Consider the following 21,413-nt stretch of genomic DNA (forward strand, 5'->3'; position numbering starts at 1 on the left):
ATTCCAACAGGGACAGGGATCAAATTCCAACAGGGAAAGGAATCAAATTCCAACAGACACAGGAATAACATTCCAACAGAGACAGGGATCAAATTCCAACAGAGACAGGGATTAAATTCCAACAGGGACAGGAATCAAATTCCAACAGAGACAGGAATCAAATTCCAACAGGGATAGGAATCAAACTCCAACAGAGACAGGAATCAAACTCAAACACAAATCAAAATTATTTTATTTATTCGTTCATGGGATGTGAGCTGGCTAGGCCAGCATTTATTGCCTATCCCTAATTGCCCTTGATCTAAGGGCATTTTTAAGAACCAACCATATTGCTGTGGACCTGGAGTCACATGTAGGTCAGACTAGGTAAAGACAGCAGATTTCCTTCCCTAAAGGACATTAATGAACCAGATGGGTTTTTACGACAATCGACAATGGTTTCATGGTCATCATTAGACTTTTAATTCCAGATTCTTATTGAATTCAAATTCTGCCCCTTACAAAGCAACTTGGAAATGGTGCAGATCTGACATAATCAAGTGTCCTCTTTTTCAGATGCTCCTGTTCATTTCCCACTGAAGCTAGGATGGAAGATGGTGAAAATATTATGATCAAAGTCGTTTCACATCATGGAGTATAGCTCTCTACCTCTCAAAATCATCATTCCTAGTTCAAGGTTTTTGATGCTTCCGTGGTCAGGGCCTCCACAGGTACCATAAAGACATTTTTACAGCATTGTTTGGCTCATGATCATGTCCCAATCTCCTGGGTGATGGTCTCCCATGATTAAATGACTATTTGAACACTGCTGGTTTGCCTCTCCACTTCATGGAAAGCAATTTGGTGTCCCTCCATGATCTTGGTGACATTTTGGTGATGTTGCTGCATCCCACAAAGAAATTGTGGATTCACAATTGGATTGGTGCAATGCAACATTTATTTTTAACATGACATATTGGATCATAATTAGCTGTAACAGAGTATTGAACAGCATCTGTTGTTTGTTGGACTTGCCCATGAATGTTTAGCTTTTTAAATTGTTTGCGTGGCAAGTTGCTGAAAGTGTGAGTTGATAATGTTGAAGAGAGAGAAGCTGGCCATCTGGGAGCAGGCAAACAACTGTGTATTCACTTAACCAAAAGAGTCTTAAAAATTTTGGAAGTAACAACACCAAGACTGAGAAGGAAATGTAAATTAGAGTGAGTGAATTCAATGCGAAATCAGGCACAGAAAGGGAAATAAAGAGAGGGAAAGTGTTCTAATGTAAGGTCATCCACCTGAAACATTAACTCTGTTTTTCTCTCCATATATGCTGACAGACCTGCTGAATATTTCCAACATTTTCTGTTTTTATTTTCACATTTCCAGCAAGGTTTCGTCAGAGGGAAATAAAGATTGGACTAAGAGAGGGAATAGAGACAGAAATAATATTGTATTTTTAAAATCTCCAATAGTTAAAACCTGGAGGACTGTGACTCCACATTTGTAATAGTTAATTTTCAGTGCCAGAAAGGTTGACTAGCAGTAATTAACTCTTATCATGTGGTTTAAAAAGTACTTAGAGTGAAATGGGCAGAACTTAATTTTCTGTGGCAAGTTCAGTTTGCATTGACTGTGTAAATACTCCAGCTTTACACCACTTGATGATTTCAATAGTGAGCCAAAGAGCAAGGTAGCACTTTTATGAAGCTAATGACAGAGCGGGGTATCTTTTACAACAACTTATGGATTTTTGAGTTTAACTGCACATCTGCCCCCCACCTGAAGTCGCTGTACCATTTACACATTATTAATGATGAGTGCCATTAGCCTCACGGTTATTTTGACAGGAGAACCTGACCTATTAGTTCAGGAAAATCAGGTGATTAAGTGACTCAGAGCTGAGCATCCTTATTGATTTTGTGAGCCAGGAAAGATGTGACAGCCCCTTACCTCCAAGAGAAGGATGATGACAGCTCCAAGCACACTGCAAATCTCACCCACTAATCGCACATGGTCTTCACGATTTACGTAACTTTCCTACCAAAGTGATTGAAAGCGGTAAAAGCTTTGGTCAAAGTTCTGATAAAAGTTTTCCCAACAAGGGCTTTCTTAAGACTATGTTTTTTGAGATAATTGTTCTATGTTCAAGAGCTGAGACAGAGTTACACAAGGAAATTAAAATGTTGTGCACCCCAATCATTTATAGTCATAACATATAGAGGAGAGGGTTTCCCCCCAATCCTTCCCTCTTGGTGGCATTTAGTTCCATAGGCATTGGCAAACATCTGGCATCTCCCTCAATTCACCATGCTTCAGGTGCCTGTACAGTTGTTTCACCATTAGGAGTCATCATGAGCAGACAAATCCTGTTCTCACTTAATGTCCATACATGTGGACACAGGTACTGAATAACAATCATCAGTCAGGACTCCAACTAACAATCCCCTCATAAGTTACAGGAAAGAGTGGTGGGAGTGAGGCCGGTGATCGTGTATTCACTGCTGAGTTGAGACTAACTTATCTGTACAGATGGTAGAGGGCAGAGGAATGTTCACTCTCAACATCTTCCTGATTTCGGTTTGACATAGAGGCTGCACTTTATCATTTGTTTCAGAAACAGCCTCTACAGGGACTCAGGTACATACCTAGAATAGGACATTTCAGCTTAAAGAGAAGTCAACAATGATTCAAAGGAAACAATTTAACAAGGGCCTCTGACCTTTCAACAAAGCTTTCCTGGATTTTGTTTCCCCAGTAGGATCTCACTGAGCTCTGGTATAAGAGACCAAAAACATCAATCTCTTCAGGTGCCATGTTTTACTCGGTAGGTGATCATGGCTCTCCAATTTTCCTTGATAGCAGCCAACATCTCGGTGCTGTTCTCAAATCTTGCACCCGTTCTGCTTCTCAAGCTGTCAGCATATTTGCTCTTTTGCCTCCCTCTTGCTCTGCTACCTTGCATTTTACCAGTCACTATCAGGTGCTTTAGTTTCTTACTCTTAAGGATGTGCCCAAAGACCTGTAATTGTCTCTTGGTGATTATCTGCAAAAGTTCTTCTTGTGTGCCTGTTTTCCTCAAAACAGGGGGAAGGAATCCATGGGGGAGTAAGGAGTTGGGGGAAGTGGAGACGTAGGGCATCAGAGGAATCGTGGTTTTGGCAGGGAAAGACTGGACAAGGGGAGAGAGAATGGAGTCAAGATAGGAAGAAATGAGTTCCGTGGGGCAGGAACAGGCTGACCCAATCAGTCTCTGTTTTTAACTCTGTTTATCTCTCCAGATGATTGGGTCATTAACAAATTTAATAGCTTTGTTAATTAGTGCTTTCAAAATGGCAGGCTGCCGATTTCCCTGCCTGTTTGCCTTTTGTAATTTGGGAGATTGCCGTGATGATGTCATATTGCCGACATGTCATCACGCCCTATTTTACATTCGTGTGGGGTGGGGGGGTGCGCCCGACTGTAGTCATCATTGTAATGTAGGAAACATGGAGCCATTTTGTGCACAGCAAGCTTCCACAAACAGTAATATGATAATGTCCAAATAATTTGTTTTTGATAGTTAAATATTGGCCAGGAATAACCCAAACAAGTAGATGGAGCCTCGGCTTTTATCTCTCACCTGAAATGCAGCACCTCTGACAGTGCAGCACTAGAATGTCAGGCATGATTTTTATGCTTAAGTTCTGGAGTGGGACTTAAACCCAGAATCTTGTGACTCAGAGGCAAGAGTGCTACCAACTGAGCTACCGTTGACACTCAATATACCTCACTGTGTCCTCTCTATAAATCTCATCATATACCCTCTCTACACATCCCACCACTTTATATCCCACTGTCCCCCAGTCTCTCCAAGCCCTGGTGTGGGATTTGGACCTAGAACCTTGTGATCCAGAGGCAAGAGTGTTACCATCTGAGCCACAGCTGATACTCAACATACCCCACTGTGTCCTCTCTCTATGTCCCACTGATCCCCAGTGACCCCTCTATATGTCCCACTGTTCTGAGTGTGTATACCATATATTTCAATATTTAGTGTTTGCCTTCCAGTTATTTCTCTGGTCACCAGTATGCATACTCAGAGTTCTGCACCTCCTGTTATCAGAGTGTTGCCCCAAAGCCCTTTCCCAGTGTGGTCTGATCACAGATTTTATAGAGCCCTTCTACTAAATTGATGCTGACACAAAATTGAGCCAATTAAATGCAAGTGGCCATTAATTAAACATAATCAGGGTATATTGTGGAAAGGTTGGTTCTCTGAAGTGTGGTGGGGGCAAAGCGGGTGAGTGGCATGATGGTGATGGTCTGTTCTAACCTGCAGTGTTCTCGGAACATATAACGTGGAGTCTTTCTCACTGCTGGCATTGTCAGTCCTTGGTTTAAGTGGGCGATAGGCACAGCAGAACGTGAATATGGTGATGTAGACAAGGTACAGGAATGCCAGGATCCGAAAATAATACATCCCATAGTTATTCCACTTTAAATGGAGCAGCTCCTTCAGCGGGGAAAGGCGGAGGATTTTCAGGGCCTGTGCAGTGAGACAGAAGAGTAGAAATAGATTGTTGTTTATTTTCCTTTATTATCTCTCTTCACTCTAACAGTTCTTCTCCACAGTGCTCTTCCATTTACCTCCTTGGTTTTACTGGTGACCACTAGTTGCAGCACAGAGCAGTCATCATTCCATGAATCGATCTCAGACAGGCTGTAGTAAGTGCTGGAGACGGGACCATAGGGCTGTTGTACATCATGTTCCTTCCTCTTTAACAGGTGTTGGAACATCTGAAAAAGAGCAAGAACATCAAAGCTCAACTGAAAGAAAATGACTTTGGTGGATATAGAAATGAAAAGGGATGTAAATGGCCTTTGCTATTGTCTGTTTCCCACTGTCACACAAATGTATGATGGTACAAAATTGGTGGAATAGATAGGCAGCTAAAGAGTGCCTGGTCTCTCAAGCTTTCCTCACACATGATAGCTAGAGCATCAGGACTGACCATTTCCTCCCAACCTCATTGATTGCCTGTGAAAACCTTTAGGATTGCCTTGAAGTGCTAAATGAGTACAGACTCCTTTCTGGGACTTAATTCTGCCCCTGGTGTAACAGACTGTCATTCCTTCATCACTGTTATCCATCACCTTGATGAGTGCACATGCATGGAGATTTAATCATCCAGCTGTCCCAATGTCCTAACTGTCACTTGCACAGTTGGGTGTGAAAGTGAACCAAACTAAGCAGGAAACGCCCAGGTCTTCTCCTCTGTCTCTGTCAAGTTAGTTGGTTTCAGTTGCAGGGCTACGATTGATGACAATGCTCTGGATGAAGGGTTACGTGGAGTCTAGAGCGGAGAAAGAAGACATTCTGTGCGGGCATTTATATTTCACAGTGCATCATCCCAGCCCTCTACTAATCCGATCCACATATCCTTCATTCACTTCTCCCTCATATACTTCTATAGCTTTTTCTCAAATGTACCTCTGCTATTCATCTCAAAAACACAATGTGGTACTGAGTTCCACTTTTTAACCACTCTCTGAGTAATGATTTGCTCCTGAATTCCCTGTTGAGACTATCTTGTATTTCTGATATTTAGTTCCAGACTCTAGCATGTTTGGAAGCATCTTCTCCATGTCTACCCATTCAAGCTCTTTCATCATTTGAAAGACTTCTATCAGATCACCTCTGCCTTTTCTTTTCTATTGAAAAGAGCCCCAGCCTGTTCATCGTTTCTGATGGTTATAACTTTTCAGTTCTGGCATCGTCCTTGTAAATCTTGCTTGCACATTCTCCAGATTCTCTTTCTTTTATAATATGGATTAACCAAGGTTATAGAAGGTTTAACATAACTCCTTCGCTTTTTATTTCAACTCCTCTCGAAAAGGGTAAAATAAGTTCTCCACGCTGTTCTCAGTCTTGATGGTTATCTTGTAATTTTTTTCCCCTCCTAGAATGTGGGAGTGTGTGGATTTTGGGAAAGGGCAGGGGGCGGTATTTTTCGTGCCCGATGGCATCAGGTGTCATGGCAGACGTGAGCGGACAATATGGTGGGAAAGCCAAAGAATTGGTCGTGAAACCAGTTTGTGATTGTCCGCTCTGCCCATTGCACGTCCGCTGGCGCACATTGGGAACGTCATTTTGATACATTTGCATTTAATTATAAGCCCTGCTCACCGGAATCATCTCTCCACGTCAAATCGGTGGGAAAACATGCCAGTACAGAACAACTCTTGACAAGTGTGATGTGCAGAACTCGGGACTTACCATCAGGGCCTTGGTCACATGCGGACATGTGAGGAACAGAAGGTGCTGGAGCTCAACAACAACTGGACCCTGGAGGAACATGTGCATCACATGCTGGGTGGATTCTGCTGGACATGACACCACCGCGTAGCAGCTCACGGAAGGTGGAAGGTCACCGTTTAGGGTCTGCTTCAGGACATCCGTGTCTTGGCCGTGGTCTGTTACAGATTATTGTCAAGGGGGCGGAGAGGATGGTCCAGCTGTGAGCGGGAGAGGAAGGTGTACCGGGTGGGGGCTGGAGATGAGGTTGGGAGGAGGAGAACAATGGTGTTGGGGGTAGGGGTGATGTTGGAGGGTGCAGGGAGTACTGGAGAAGAGGGTATAATGGGGGAGAATGCAGCAACTGAGGAGGTAGGTGTAAGGGGGGAGGAAGGTGTAGGGGAAGGAGCTCAGGGTGGAAGGAGTTCGGGGGGAAGGAGTTTGGAGGGGTCAGGACTTTGGGGGAGGAAAGAGTTTCGGGGGGGAGGAAGGAGTCCAAGGGGAGGGAGGAGTTCACAAGGGGAAGGAATCCATAAGGATGGGTAGGGTAGGAGGGAATGGTGAGAATGAGATAGGGCAGAGTGAGCCGGTAGGATGGGGTGGTGAAGATGCACGAGGTAGCAGTAGAAGGGACGTTGAGGGTGGTTGGTAGGGACTCGGAGGCAGACACAGACCCTGGGGGTGGGATGGAGGAGGTTGGGAGGGCAATGTGGATGGGAGTAGGATTTTCAGGAATATAGGGAACGTGCACGTTCACCTGGACATCCCAGAAAGAAAAGAGTTCTGGTTGATAGGTGATGGTGGGGAGGTGGAAGGTGATGCCAGGGAAGTTGACAATAATGGGGGAAAGGGGATGGGTGACTGGGGGAGGGGAAAGGGCAGGGGAGCTGAAGACAAACTTTACCAGTACCGTGCTTCTAAACTTGAAAGCAAAAAGAGCCTCGTGTTGGGCAAGAAGAGGTTCTGCAAAGGACGGTGATCAATGGGTGGGCGGAGATGCAGGTCAGCTCAGATGGACAACTGAAAGAGAACCCCACCGGCAGCATTGAAAATGCTCGGGACATTGAGATGAGTGTGATGGGGGAAGGATCCCATGTTTGGGAGAGTGCTTGCACGAGGCTCCAAAAGGCCCTGCCACACACACACCTCACCCTCCAGAATCACTTGTGGGCTAGTTGCCTGCAGCTGAACTGCTAGTGGGGGGGATATGCAGTGGGAGGACTCACAAAGCCTGTCAATGAAGCTGAAAGACACCATTACACATTAAGCGAATATATTTTCAGATTATAAAGAGACAGAATGTGTTCACCCATGCAACCATTTATGATCAGAAATTCTTAACTTTTTTAGGCCTACCAGTTCTTCTAGGTGCTGCCCTGACATCTGCAATAGGTTGGAGACAGCTTGTGCAATGGTTGGCCTGGCTGCCTCTGATGACTTCAGCGTGGGTCCTCTGGAGACCGATGCCTTGAGGGCCCCGGCTTGCCTTGGCTGTCCTCTTGTGGGCCGGCTGCTCCCTCTGCAGTGACAGGGGTAGGTCACAGGCAATGGAGACTCGGAGGGAGAGGACATCCCCTGAGATTCCTGAGTGGATGACAGGGGTGTCCAGCTGCCGCTTCTCCTCCTTTTGTGAGCCCAAGGGCCCCAGCCTGACTCCTTGAGGGGAACAAGCACCTGGAGGGACATTGAGGTGTCCCGTGTCTCACGTTGCCACTGCAGGAACTCACCCATGGCTACTGCAATGGAGTGCAGGTCTGCACACGTCTCCACATTCTGCTGGACCAGGGTCTCCATGGCGTCTGCCGTCCTTCCCATGGAGACCTCCATACACACACACACATGTGGGCACCACTTCATCAGACAGCAGGCAAAAACACTCCTCTGACTCGTGTGCCACTGCGTTGAGGGCTTCCAACCGCTCTGTGTGATGTTCCCACACCTTCTGCTGACTCTCCGCGATGAGTTGCAAGGCCGAATCCAGAGGCCCATCATCTGACTCGGACCTCACAGATGCTCTTCCCCAGCAGTCCTCCGAATGCCAGGGAGCTCGGCTGAACTTGCCTCCTCCTGCTGTGGACACATATTCGTGCGGCGACCACCAGATTGTGAACCCGAGCCTGCTGTGAATCTAGGTCGAGGTGTGTGTCTCTGCGCTGGTGGAGGGTGTGGGTAAACGCTGTGATGGGTCTTCCAGGCTACTTATTTCCAGCTCTTCACTGGAGGAGGTTTCCTGTTGGCCGGAGGTGAGGACCTGGATGGAGCTAAGGGAATGGCTGGCTGAGGGTGTTGGTCACTTGGCAGAGCTCCCTGTGAACAAAAGTAGAGATAATTAGTGCATAGCAGCAGAGTCAAAAACAGGAGAGGGAGAGCATGGAGCACAGTTGCATGGAGAGAGGGATGATGTGGTGCAGGATCCTCACGAGGGTATTCTCCACCGACCTCACCGTCACCACTGACACAGTCCACATCCTCACCAGGCAGCACAATGACACGCTGCTCAATGTGAGTGAGGGGCCTAATGTGGGCCACTCCACCCCTGGTCTGGGACCTCTTCCTGCTGCTGTGAGCAGGCTTCCCCTATATGAAAACAGGTGAAGAGAGTGTGAGCAGAACACAGGGCACTCTGTGGAATGTTTGTATGCTGAGTGGAGCCATGGATGGGATAAGGACATGGGCTCCAGAGGATATGAGCCTGATGGAGATGTGAGGGTGTGTGAGAGTTAGTGCTATTGTCCCATGAGGTGTGAGATCCTTGTGGGTGTGTGATGGGTTTGTGAGTTTGTGAGTTGAGAGTGATGAGAAGATTGACTTACCCTGGTGGAATGGATGAGATCATTGATCCTGTAGTGGTACTGGGTGGCTGTCCTCTTTTGCAGGGTGTTGGCGCTGACCACCATTGCCACCGCCTCCCATGCTGGATTAGTGACCTTGCTTGCTGGCCTTCACACAGAGTCGGGGTAGAGGACATCACGGCGGGCCTCCACTACATCCAGTGGATGCTTGAGGGAGGCAGCACTAAATCTGGGGGAAGCATGTTTCCTCCCTTTGGCAGCCGACAGTTCCCAGAAGCTTCCTATCCTTTGAAGAGTGCTAGCTCTCTGCAGGGGCAGCATTTAACTATGGCACCCGGTTTAATGAAGGATTGAGATGATGGCGGGGCCAGGCATGTTTCCCGGGAATGCGTGATTAATGAGGGATTGGGACGATACAGCGTGAAAACCTGCCATTGCGGCCAGTGGGTAAAACGTCCCTTTTCCCACCTGCTCCCGCACTTCTGGGACAATTCCGCCCACCTGCACCATTGAATGGCCTCCCAACATTCGCTTGCTCGGTTCAAACATGAAGAGCATCAGTTGGAGCAAAATGAAGAAACATGTCAACATCAGTGGAACCGTATCTCAGTATAAAGTCAGTGTCACAAGGACAGAATAGGAAAGAAATGTGGACAAGGCAATGTAAACAGAAACAACAGTTACTGACCTGAACATTTCCTTCGACCGCTGCAAGTTTGATGGGGGTCAGTCTGTTACTGTTAACGATCATGTCAACTGCAGTCTCATTCTCTGGCTTGTCGTAGGACAGGATTAAATCATACATCTGTGGGATGAGAGGACTTTTTGATTGGAGCACCAGAATGTGAAGAACAGTGTTACCTGAAAAAAGACATATCAGGATAGAGGGTTTTCTATTTTGCGGGAAAGGTTGCCCCTCTCATCTCAGCCAATCCTCCTTCCCCCCTCTGGTCATCACCTCTCACCAGCCACTGGATCTTCAGTCTTTTATAGAACTGCCTCCACCTCCTAAATACATTAACGAAAAGAAGATTAAGCGTTAGCTGTGACTCGGTAGTAAAATTACCACCCTTGAATCAGAAGGTTGTGAGTTCCCATTCCAACTTCAGTCACATTCCAGAACCTTGAGTACAAAATGCAGCCTAACATTCCACTTCAGTACCGAGGGTTTGCCGCACTGTCAGAGGTGCTGTCTTTCAGATGAGACATTAAATTGAGGCTGTTATTCTAGTTCCCTGAAGCTTGACATAATCACACGTTTAGACTCAAAATGCTGGAGCTTCCTTGAGTGTATTTCTTACTGCTCTCCACGGGGTTGGAGGACTGGTACATTGTTGCTTGGCATCTGACTGCTGTGCAGAAGTAAATGTGGCACCCTGGATGTACACCCCCATAGCAGTTAGTTCCTAGCTCTTTCCAAATAATATAACAAATTTACAGAGGCTGTGTCTGCTTTTTCAGGTGAATGAATTCAAAGAAGAGTAGGGGAGTTCCCCATTTGTCCCCCAATCAACATCAGTAAATCAAACAATCTCACACTGCTTTCCACATAAATATAAGTGCTTTCTTTATTTTTATAGAGATTTATCATCTAACTCAGAAATGCTTGGAAGGAATTACTTGTGCAGTGCAGTGAATATTATTAATACAAAATGCGGCAGCCATTTTGCACCCAACAAGATCTCACAAAAGCAAATAGATAACTGACTAATTAATCTGTTTTGATTTGCATTGATAGAGGGAGGAATGTTGGCAGGGAGAACTCCCTGTTCCTTGCCAAGTAGTGCCATGGATTTTTAGTATCTCCCCACATTACTGAAACAGCAGACAAAGCCTCAGTTTAGCAAACAAACTAGCAATTCAAATACTGGCTTCCTTTAACCTAATCATGGATGGTCAACAAAGAAAGAATGAAATAAAAACAAAAAAACTGCGGATGCTGGAAATCCAAAACAAAAACAGAATTACCTGGAAAAACTCAACAGGTCTGGCAGCATCGGCGGAGAAGAAAAGAGTTGACGTTTCGAGTCCTCATGACCCTTCAACAGAACTTGCGTTCGAGTCCAAGAAAGTGAAATATAAGCTGGTTTAAGGTGTGTGTGTGGGGGGCGGAGAGATAGAGAGACAAAGAGGTGGGGGCGGGGTGGGGGGGTGTGATTGTAGGGACAAACAAGCAGTGATAGAAGCAGATCATCAAAAGATGTCAACGACAATAGTACAATAGAACACATAGGTGTTAAAATTAAAGTTGGTGATATTATCTAAACGAATGTGCTAATTAAGAATGGATGGTAGGGCACTCAAGGTATAGCTCTAGTGGGTTTTTTTTTATATAATGGAAATAGGTGGGAAAAGGAAAATCTTTGTAATTTATTGGAAAAAAAAAGGGGAAGGGGGAAACAGAAAGGGGGTGGGGATGGGGGAGGGAGCTTACGACCTAAAGTTGTTGAATTCAATATTCAGTCCAGAAGGCTGTAAAGTCCCTAGTCGGAAGATGAGGTGTTGTTCCTCCAGTTTGCGTTGGGTTTCACTGGAACAATGCAGCAAGCCAAGGACTGACATGTGGGCAAGAGAGCAGGGTGGAGTGTTGAAATGGCAAGCGACAGGGAGGTTTGGGTCATTCTTGCGGACAGACCGCAGGTGTTCTGCAAAGCGGTCGCCCAGTTTACGTTTGGTCTCTCCAATGTAGAGGAGACCACATTGGGAGCAACGGATGCAGTAGACTAAGTTGGGGGAAATGCAAGTGAAATGCTGCTTCACTTGAAAGGAGTGTTTGGGTCCTTGGACGGTGAGGAGAGAGGAAGTGAAGGGGCAGGTATTGCATTTTTTGCATGGACATGGGGTGGTGCCATAGGAGGGGGTTGAGGAGTAGGGGGTGATGGAGGAGTGGACCAGGGTGTCCCGGAGGGAGCGATCCCTACGGAATGCCGATAAGGAGGGCCCTCATGCCTTCTCCTCCCTCCCAGAAACATGATAGGGTCCCCCTTGTCCTCACTTATCACCCCACCAGCCTCCGCATTCAAAGGATCATCCTCCGCCATTTCCGCCAACTCCAGCATGATGCCACCACCAAACACATCTTCCCTTCACCCCCCTTATCGGCATTCCGTAGGGATCGCTCCCTCCGGGACACCCTGGTCCACTCCTCCATTACCGCCTACTCCTCAACCCCCTCCTATGGCACCACCCCATGTCCACGCAAAAAATGCAATACCTGCCCCTTCACTTCCTCTCTCCTCACCGTCCAAGGACCCAAACACTCCTTTCAAGTGAAGCAGCATTTCACTTGCATTTCCCCCAACTTAGTCTACTGCATCCGTTGCTCCCAATGTGGTCTCCTCTACATTGGAGAGACCAAACGTAAACTGGGCGACCGCTTTGCAGAACACCTGCGGTCTGTGCGCAATAATGACCCAAACCTCCCTGTCGCTTGCCATTTTAACACTCCACCCTGCTCTCTTGCCCACATGTCAGTCCTTGGCTTGCTGCATTGTTCCAGTGAAGCCCAACGCAAACTGGAGGAACAACACCTCATCTTCCGACTAGGGACTTTACAGCCTTCTGGACTGAATATTGAATTCAACAACTTTAGGTCGTAAGCTCCCTCCCCCATCCTCACCCCCTTTCTGTTTCCCCCTTCCCCTTTTTTTTCCAATAAATTATAAAGATTTTCCTTTTCCCATCTATTTCCATTATATAAAAAAAACCCACTTGAGCTATACCTTGAGTGCCCTACCATCCATTCTTAATTAGTACATTCGTTTAGATAATATCACCAACTTTAATTTTAACACCTATGTGTTCTATTGTACTATTGTCGTTGACATCTTTTGATGATCTGCTTCTATCACTGCTTGTTTGTCCCTACAATCACACCCCCCCACTCCCCCCCCTCCACCTCTTTGTCTCTCTATCTCTCCGACCCCCACACACACACCTTAAACCAGCTTATATTTCAACTCTTTCTTGGACTCGAACGCAAGTTCTGTTGAAGGGTCATGAGGACTCGAAACGTCAACTCTTTTCTTCTCCGCCGATGCTGCCAGACCTGCTGAGTTTTTCCAAGAAAGAATGAACTTGTGTCTTTCACGACCACAGAACATCCCAGAGCGCTTTATAGCCAATGAAGTATTTTTGAAGTGTAGTCACTGTTGTACTGTAAGAACTGTGGCTGCCAATTTGCACACAGCATGATCCCTCAAAATGTGATAGTGGCCAGATATCTGTTTGGGATGATGATTGTGAAAAGAAAATTATTGGCCAGGACAGTGGGGAGAACTCCACTGCTCTTCTTCGAAAGAACATCATGGGATTTTGCCTGTCCACCTGAGAGAGCAGACTTGATTCAATCTGAAAGATGGGACCTCTGACAGTGCAGCACTCCTTCAGTACTGTATTGGAGTGTCAGCCTAGATTTTGACTTCAAGCTTCTGGGGCGGGACCTTAACCCTCCACCTTGTCACTCTGGTGAGAGCCTTACCAATTGAGCCAGTGCTGAGACCTCCTGAGCTTGTTCTGATCACAGGTAGAGTTTGACAAGCCAGAAGCCCCTGGGGAGCTGTCAATCCTGGCATAAGTGGCAGCCAAAGTATGAGGGTTTGGGGGAGGTAATTATGCTTCCCTTACACTCCCCTCACTCCCCCACCCCACAAACCCTGAACAGTTCATAATGTTTATATTGACTCTGTAAGAGTGTGAGTGCAATGGTGTATATGGGGGTGGGGCAGGGGCAGGGGACGGGAGGGAGTTTGGAAGTTCAGCCAAGTTTGAATTTGGGGATCCCTTGACTCCAAATCTAAATCCAGCACCCAAGAGAGTTAGTTAGAGGGAGGACAGATTGCTGGCTGATGCTTTTCTAGGTTCCAGGACCAGGAAGGCTGTAGTCACTGCTGCAGAGATCTACCGCCGGCACGGTGGCAGTAATTTCTGGCAGAACGGTGAAATGGTGTGAAGCAAACAGAAGAGGATCGGGTGTGGTGTAATACGGACTGTCAATTCACTGCAAACCACTGCTGAAGACCAATTGCACTCACAGTGTTCCCGTACAGTCAAACATTATTGTGAGCAGATCGGATCAGCTTAGACTAATGATATTTGAGCACAACAGAAGCCTGTCTGTCAGCTGGTGCAATGCACACATCACTGCAGATCTTGGCTTGTCACTCCAAGGTATGAATCCATCGAGCAACATTTCTGCATTGTTTCAACAACTCAGCAGTGAAATCAAAATGAGGGGCGCCCCTTTCCGACTCTTACCCAGGTAATCCTGTGCCCTAATGTCGGCCCCATTTTCAATCAGAATCCGGACGATCTCTTCATTCCCAACACAAGCAGCGAAAGACAACACGTGCTCACCTGGACAAACAAATACAGCCAGAAACTGAAACTGATGACATTTAAATTAATACAGAGATAAAAACAAAAAAACTGCGGATGCTGGAAATCCAAAACAAAAACAGAATTACCTGGAAAAACTCAGCAGGTCTGGCAGCATCGGCGGAGAAGAAAAGAGTTGACGTTTCGAGTCCTCATGACCCTTCGACAGAACTTGAGTTCGAGTCTAAGAAAGAGTTGAAATATAAGCTGGTTTAAGGTGTGTGTGTGGGGGCTAGAGAGACAGAGAGGTGGAGGGGTGGGGGGGTGGGGTGTGGTTGTAGGGACAAACAAGCAGTGATAGAAGCAGATCATCAAAAGATGTCAACGACAATAGTACAATAGAACACATAGGTGTTAAAGTTAAAGTTGGTGATATTATCTAAACGAATGTGCTAATTAAGAATGGATGGTAGGGCACTCAAGGTATAGCTCTAGTGGGGTTCTTTTTTATTATATAATGGAAATAGGTGGGAAAAGGAAAATCTTTATAATTTATTGGAAAAAAAAGGGAAGGGGGAAACAGAAAGGGGGTGGGGATGGGGGGGGGGGGGAGCTCACGACCTAAAGTTGTTGAATTCAATATTCAGTCCGGAAGGCTGTAAAGTGCCTAGTCGGAAGATGAGGTGTTGTTCCTCCAGTTTGCGTTGGGTTTCACTGGAACAATGCAGCAAGCCAAGGACAGACATGTGGGCAAGAGAGCAGGGTGGAGTGTTAAAATGGCAAGCGACAGGGAGGTTTGGGTCATTATTGCGGACAGACCGCAGGTGTTCTGCAAAGCGGTCGCCCAGTTTACGTTTGGTCTCTCCAATGTAGAGGAGACCACATTGGGAGCAACGAATGCAGTAGACTAAGTTGGGGGAAATGCAAGTGAAATGCTGCTTCACTTGAAAGGAGTGTTTGGGTCCTTGGACGGTGAGGAGAGAGGAAGTGAAGGGGCAGGTGTTGCATCTTTTGCGTGGGCATGGGGTGGTGCCATAGGCGGGGGTTGAGGAGTAGGGGGTGATGGAGGAGTGGACCAGGGTGTCCCGGAGGGAGCGATCCCTACGGAATGCCGATAAGGGGGGTGAAGGGAAGATGTGTTTGGTGGTGGCATCATGCTGGAGTTGGCGGAAATGGCGGAGGATGATCCTTTGAATGCGGAGGCTGGTGGGGTGATAAGTGAGGACAAGGGGGACCCTATCATGTTTCTGGGAGGGAGGAGAAGGCGTGAGGGCGGATGCGCGGGAGGTGGGCCGGACACGGTTGAGGGCCCTGTCAACGACCGTGGGTGGAAAACCTCAGTTAAGGAAGAAGGAGGACATGTCAGAGGAACTGTTTTTGAATGTAGCATCATCGGAACAGATGCGACGGAGGCGAAGGAACTGAGAGAATGGGATGGAGTCCGTACAGGAAGCGGGGTGTGAGGAGCTGTAGTCAAGATAGCTGTGGGAGTCGGTGGGTTTGTAATGGATATTGGTGGACAGTCTATCACCAGAGATTGAGACAGAGAGGTCAAGGAAGGGAAGGGAAGTGTCAGAGATGGACCACGTGAAAATGATGGAGGGGTGGAGATTGGAAGCAAAATTAATAAATTTTTCCAAGTCCCGACGAGAGCATGAAGCGGCACCGAAGTAATCATCGATGTACCGGAGAAAGAGTTGTGGAAGGGGGCCGGAGTAGGACTGGAACAAGGAATGTTCCACATACCCCATAAAGAGACAGGCATAGCTGGGGCCCATGCGGGTACCCATAGCCACACCTTTTATTTGGAGGAAGTGAGAGGAGTTGAAGGAGAAATTGTTTAGCGTGAGAACAAGTTCAGCCAGACGGAGGAGAGTAGTGGTGGATGGGGATTGTTCGGGCCTCTGTTCGAGGAAGAAGCTAAGGGCCCTCAGACCATCCTGGTGGGGGATGGAGGTGTAGGGGGATTGGACGTCCATGGTGAAGAGGAAGCGGTTGGGGCCAGGGAACTGGAAATTGTTGATGTGACGTAAGGTGTCAGAGGAATCACGGATGTAGGTGGGAAGGGACTGGACAAGGGGAGAGAGAAGGGAGTCAAGATAACGAGAAATGAGTTCTGTGGGGCAGGAGCAAGCTGAGACGATCGGTCTACCGGGGCAGTTCTGTTTGTGGATTTTGGGCAGGAGATAAAAGCGGGCCGTCCGAGATTGGGCGACTATCAGGTTGGAAGCTGTGGGAGGGAGATCCCCAGAGGGGATGAGGTCAGTGACAGTCCTGGAAACAATGGCTTGATGTTCAGTGGTGAGGTTATGGTCCAGGGAGAGGTAGGAGGAAGTGTCTGCGAGTTGACGCTCAGCCTCCGCGAGGTAGAGGTCAGTGCGCCAGACAACAACAGCACCACCCTTGTCAGCGGGTTTGATGACAATGTCAGGGTTGGACCTGAGAGAATGGAGTGCAGTAAGTTCAGAGAGAGACAGGTTAGAATGGGTGAGAGGAGCAGAGAAATTGAGACGACTAATGTCGCGGCGACAGTTCTCAATGAAAAGATCGAGAGAAGGTAAGAATCCAGAGGGAGGGGTCCAGGTGGAGGGAGAATATTGGAGATGGATAAAAGGATCCGTTGAACTGGGAGAGGTCTCCTGCCCAAAGAAGTGAGCCCGGAGACGAAGACGGCGGAAGAAGAGTTCAGTATCATGCCGAGCCCGAAATTCATTGAGGTGAGGGCGTAAGGGTATGAAACTAAGTCCTTTGCTGAGCACTGAACGTTCAGCATCGGAGAGGGGAAGGTCAGGGGGTATAGTGAATACACGGCTGGGGCTGGGATTGGAAGATGGGGTGGGGATGGAGGGATAGGCAGGGGTGGAGGGTCCTAGATGGGTGTTGGTGTCGATGAGTTGTTGGAGCTTGCGTTCCTTAGCACTTGAGAGAAAGAGAAAAAGTTTCTTGTTGAGGCGTCGGATGAGCCGAAGGATAAAATGAAACTGGGGGCACGCAGCTTTGAAAAAGGGTACGGCGGTGCTGCTGGAGGGAGAGGTCGAGTGTGTTCATATGGCGGCGCATGGCACCGAGTGTGGATTTCAGAATGTGACGGGAACAGCAGTCCAAGAAACGTTTTATGTCCCGGAGATACCTGTAATCCTGGGTGGGTTCGAAACATGAGGGGTGGAATTTCAGTTGAAATCCACGTGGGGTAAGTCGGAGACGGAGACAGTCACTGAGAAAGGAGATATGGCTGTGAAAGCGGGTTTTAGTAAACACCTTGTCAAACACTAGGAGGGAAATGGAAAGCAAGGAAGGTGAGCAAGACAACAGAGAAACTTGCATTTCCCCCAACTTAGTCTACTGCATTCGTTGCTCCCAATGTGGTCTCCTCTACATTGGAGAGACCAAACGTAAACTGGGCGACCGCTTTGCAGAACACCCGCGGTCTGTCCGCAATAATGACCCAAACCTCCCTGTCGCTTGCCATTTTAACACTCCACCCTGCTCTCTTGCCCACATGTCTGTCCTTGGCTTGCTGCATTGTTCCAGTGAAACCCAACGCAAACTGGAGGAACAACACCTTATCTTCCGACTAGGGACTTTACAGCCTTCCGGACTGAATATTGAATTCAACAACTTTAGGTCGTGAGCTCCCTCCCCCATTCCCACCCCCTTTCTGTTTCCCCCTTCCCTTTTTTTTCCAATAAATTATAAAGATTTTCCTTTTCCCACCTATTTCCATTATATAATAAAAAAAAACCCCACTAGAGCTATACCTTGAGTGCCCTACCATCCATTCTTAATTAGCACATTCGTTTAGATAATATCACCAACTTTAACTTTAACACCTATGTGTTCTATTGTACTATTGTCGTTGACATCTTTTGATGATCTGCTTCTATCACTGCTTGTTTGTCCCTACAACCACGCACCCCCCCCCCCCCACCCCCCAACTCTCTGTCTCTCTATCCCTCCACCCCCCACACACGCACCTTAAACCAGCTTATATTTTAACTCTTTCTTGGACTCGAACTCAAGTTCTGTCGAAGGGTCATGAGGACTCGAAACGTCAACTCTTTTTTTCTCCGCCGATGCTGCCAGACCTGCTGAGTTTTTCCAGGTAATTCTGTTTTTGTTTTAAATTAATACAGTTGTGTGGGAGTTTCTCCGTTTAGGTAACTTCTATGAATGTGTTAAACCATCTTAAAATTAGAGCCGACAATGAGGGGGAACAACAGGAGGCACTTTTTCACACAAAGGCTAGTGAAAATATGGAACTTCTCTCTCAAAAGGCTGTGAATGGTGGAGATCATTTGGAGGTTTGAAGATTGGAATTGATTGATTATTGTTAAGTAGGGATATCAAGGAATATGGAGCTAAGATGGGAAAATGGAGTTGAGATATAGAACAGTCATGATCTAATTGAATGCAGCAGGTGCAGCAGACTTGAAGGGCTGAATGGCCTTCTCCTGTTCCTAATTTTTCATGAAAGAGTGACAATGATGAAAGAAAGGGTGGAAGAACTTGGTTTTGTAACATGTCTTATCACATTCTCTGGACACTCACAGCCAATGAATTACTTTGTGAAGTGCAGTCACTGCTGTTATGTGGGCAAATCTGGCAGTTAAGGTGCACATAGCAAGATATAAAAATAGCAAGAGATGAATGATGCGCTAGTGGAGGCAGATTCAATCAAGGCATTCAAGAGGGCATTAAATGATTATTTGAATAGAAACTACGTGCAGGGGTATGGGGAAAAGGCAGGGCAATCGCACTAAGTCATAATGCTGGTTTGAAGAGCCGGTGCAGACATGATGGGCCGAATGGCCTCCTTCTATGCCATTAGACTTCTGTGATTCTGTGATATTGAGTTTTTGATTGTGTTGGTTTATGGAACAATATTGATCAAGATACCAGGACAACTCCCAATGTTTCAAATGGTGCCAAGGGATTGTTAACATCTGCCTGAGCTATAGGAACAGACTGATGAGTCATCACTTCAATGCCTCAACTGAAATTGCCAGTTCTATAAAAATAATAGTATGGTATTTTGCTTTTATTATTTCATTAGATGCCAGCATTTATTGCCCATTCCTAATTTCCCTTGAGAAAGTGGTGGTGAGCTGCCTTCTTGAACTGCTGCAGTTCCTGTGGTGCAGGTGCACCCACAGTGCTGTTAGGGAGGGAGTTCCAGGATTTTGACCCAGTGACAGTGAAGGACTGGTGATATATTTCCAAGTCAGGATGGTGAATGGCTTTGAGATCTTGTAGGTGGTGGTGTCTCTATGCATCTGTTGCCCTTGTTCTTCCAGGTGGTAGAGATCACAGGTTTGGAAGGTACCTAAGTGAGTTGCTGCAGTGCATCTTGTATATGGTACACACTACTGCCACTCTGCAGATGGTGAAGTGTGAATGTTTAAGGTAGTGGATGGGGTGCAGATCAAGTGGACGGCTTCGTGTTGGATCGTGTCGAGCTTCTTGAGTGTTACTGGAGCTGCGCTCATCCAGTCAAGTGGGGAGTATTCCATCACACTCCTAACTTGTGCCTTATAGACGGTGGAGATGCTATGAGGAGTCAGGAGGTGAGTTACTCACTGCAGAATTCTCATCTTCTGACCTGCTCTTGTAGCTACGGTATTTATATGGCTAGTCCAGTTCAGTTTCTGGTCAATGGTAACCCCCAGGATGCTGATAGTCAGAGGTTCAGTGATAGTAATGGAATTGGATGTTGAGGGGACTTGGTTAGGTTTTGTCTTGTTGGTGATGGTGATTGCCTATCACTTATAAAGACTGAATATCACTAGGCAACCATGAGCTAATAACTGTGCTAAGAGACTGCAGAATTGAACTGTACTGCAACATGTTAACTCTTGTGTTGCTAGAGGAATTTAACCTTGAGGTGATTTAATTTAACATATAATCTTCTTCAGTTCTCTTCTGAAGGCAGGTCTGACCCACAGCCCCACAACCTCCACAATGGGTAGAGCACGAAGGCAGGATTCAAATCCACTGCAGCAGGAACAGGGCTTGAACCCCATGCTGTGGGCACCAATCAGATCCACACCAGCCACCCAGCCAACTGAACCAGCACACTTTGTCAGGGAGATGTGGCTTATGAAGGGCCATAAAGAATGAACGGGAGATGGCAAGGGGAGAGGCATAAGAGAGAATTCCAGAGCTTAAGATCTGAATCTGTGATTCTGAAACTGGGATCCACAGGTCCCTGGCGGTCCAAACAGACTTTCCAGGGGGTCTGCAAAATAATGTGAAGGTGCGTATCGAACAGGGCTGGCCCTACATTTGGATGACAGGGATGATTGCCAAGGCAGCCTGGCCAGGTATAAATGCCCTTAAAACCTGCTATGCTGCACTTCCATTGAAATAGGCTGATCGGAATTTCAAAGCTAAAACCTTTGCCTCCTGCGATTTTCATTCCAAAGCTTAAGAATTCTCAACTCAGCCCATTCCCACTGGGTGTTTCATCCTCTATCAACTTGCACTCATCCAATACTCAGCTGCCCATAACCCAACTCACACCAAGTCTCGATTACCCAACACTGCTACGTTCGCTGACCCACATTGGCATCTGGCCCATGCCTCGAATTTCAAAATATTCATTCTTATGTTCAAAATCCCTCCATGACCTCTTATCTCTTTAACCTCCTCCAGCCCCACAACCCTCTGAGATATCTGTATTCCTCCAAATCTGGTTCCTGCCCATCACTAATTTCCTTTGCCCCAGCATTGGCGGCTGTGCCTTCAGCTGACAAGGCCCCAAACAGAGGAATTCCCTCCCTAATTCTTTCCATATCTTGACTTCTCTTTTCTCCTTTAAGACATTGCCTGTGTGACCAAGTCACCTGTCTGAATATCATCTTACGTTGTTCAGTGTCACTTTGTGATTGATTATGCTCCTGTGAAGTGCTTTGGGATTGATTACTACATTTAAGGTGCTTCATTGATGTCAGATGTTGTTACTAAATTTAAAGCCAACATTTTTGTCTTTGTCATTCCAGTAGCAGTCTGCTGGAAATGCCTGTCAGAGTGTCAGGCATAAAGAAACCGCA

General features: G+C 46.8%; 1 protein-coding gene across 3 annotated transcripts in view; it reads right to left on the reverse strand.

Moving 5' to 3' along the window:
* The window catches only part of LOC121293765 (transient receptor potential cation channel subfamily V member 6-like), a 54,436-nt gene that overhangs the window by 24,303 nt on the left and 8,720 nt on the right, over positions 1-21,413 (reverse strand). The window contains exons 5-9 of one of the 3 annotated variants that reach the window (XM_041217057.1): positions 14,305-14,403; positions 9,737-9,909; positions 4,609-4,758; positions 4,295-4,507; positions 1,933-2,019 (exon numbers count right to left, since the gene is read on the reverse strand). In XM_041217057.1, coding sequence (XP_041072991.1) covers positions 1,933-2,019; positions 4,295-4,507; positions 4,609-4,758; positions 9,737-9,909; positions 14,305-14,403 — 722 coding nt within the window. The remainder of the gene's footprint in view (positions 1-1,932; positions 2,020-4,294; positions 4,508-4,608; positions 4,759-9,736; positions 9,910-14,304; positions 14,404-21,413) is intronic. The other 2 variants (XM_041217059.1, XM_041217058.1) reach the window with 2 other exon arrangements.

Source organism: Carcharodon carcharias, chromosome 22, assembly GCF_017639515.1.
Source record: "Carcharodon carcharias isolate sCarCar2 chromosome 22, sCarCar2.pri, whole genome shotgun sequence".
NCBI lineage: Eukaryota > Metazoa > Chordata > Chondrichthyes > Lamniformes > Lamnidae > Carcharodon > Carcharodon carcharias.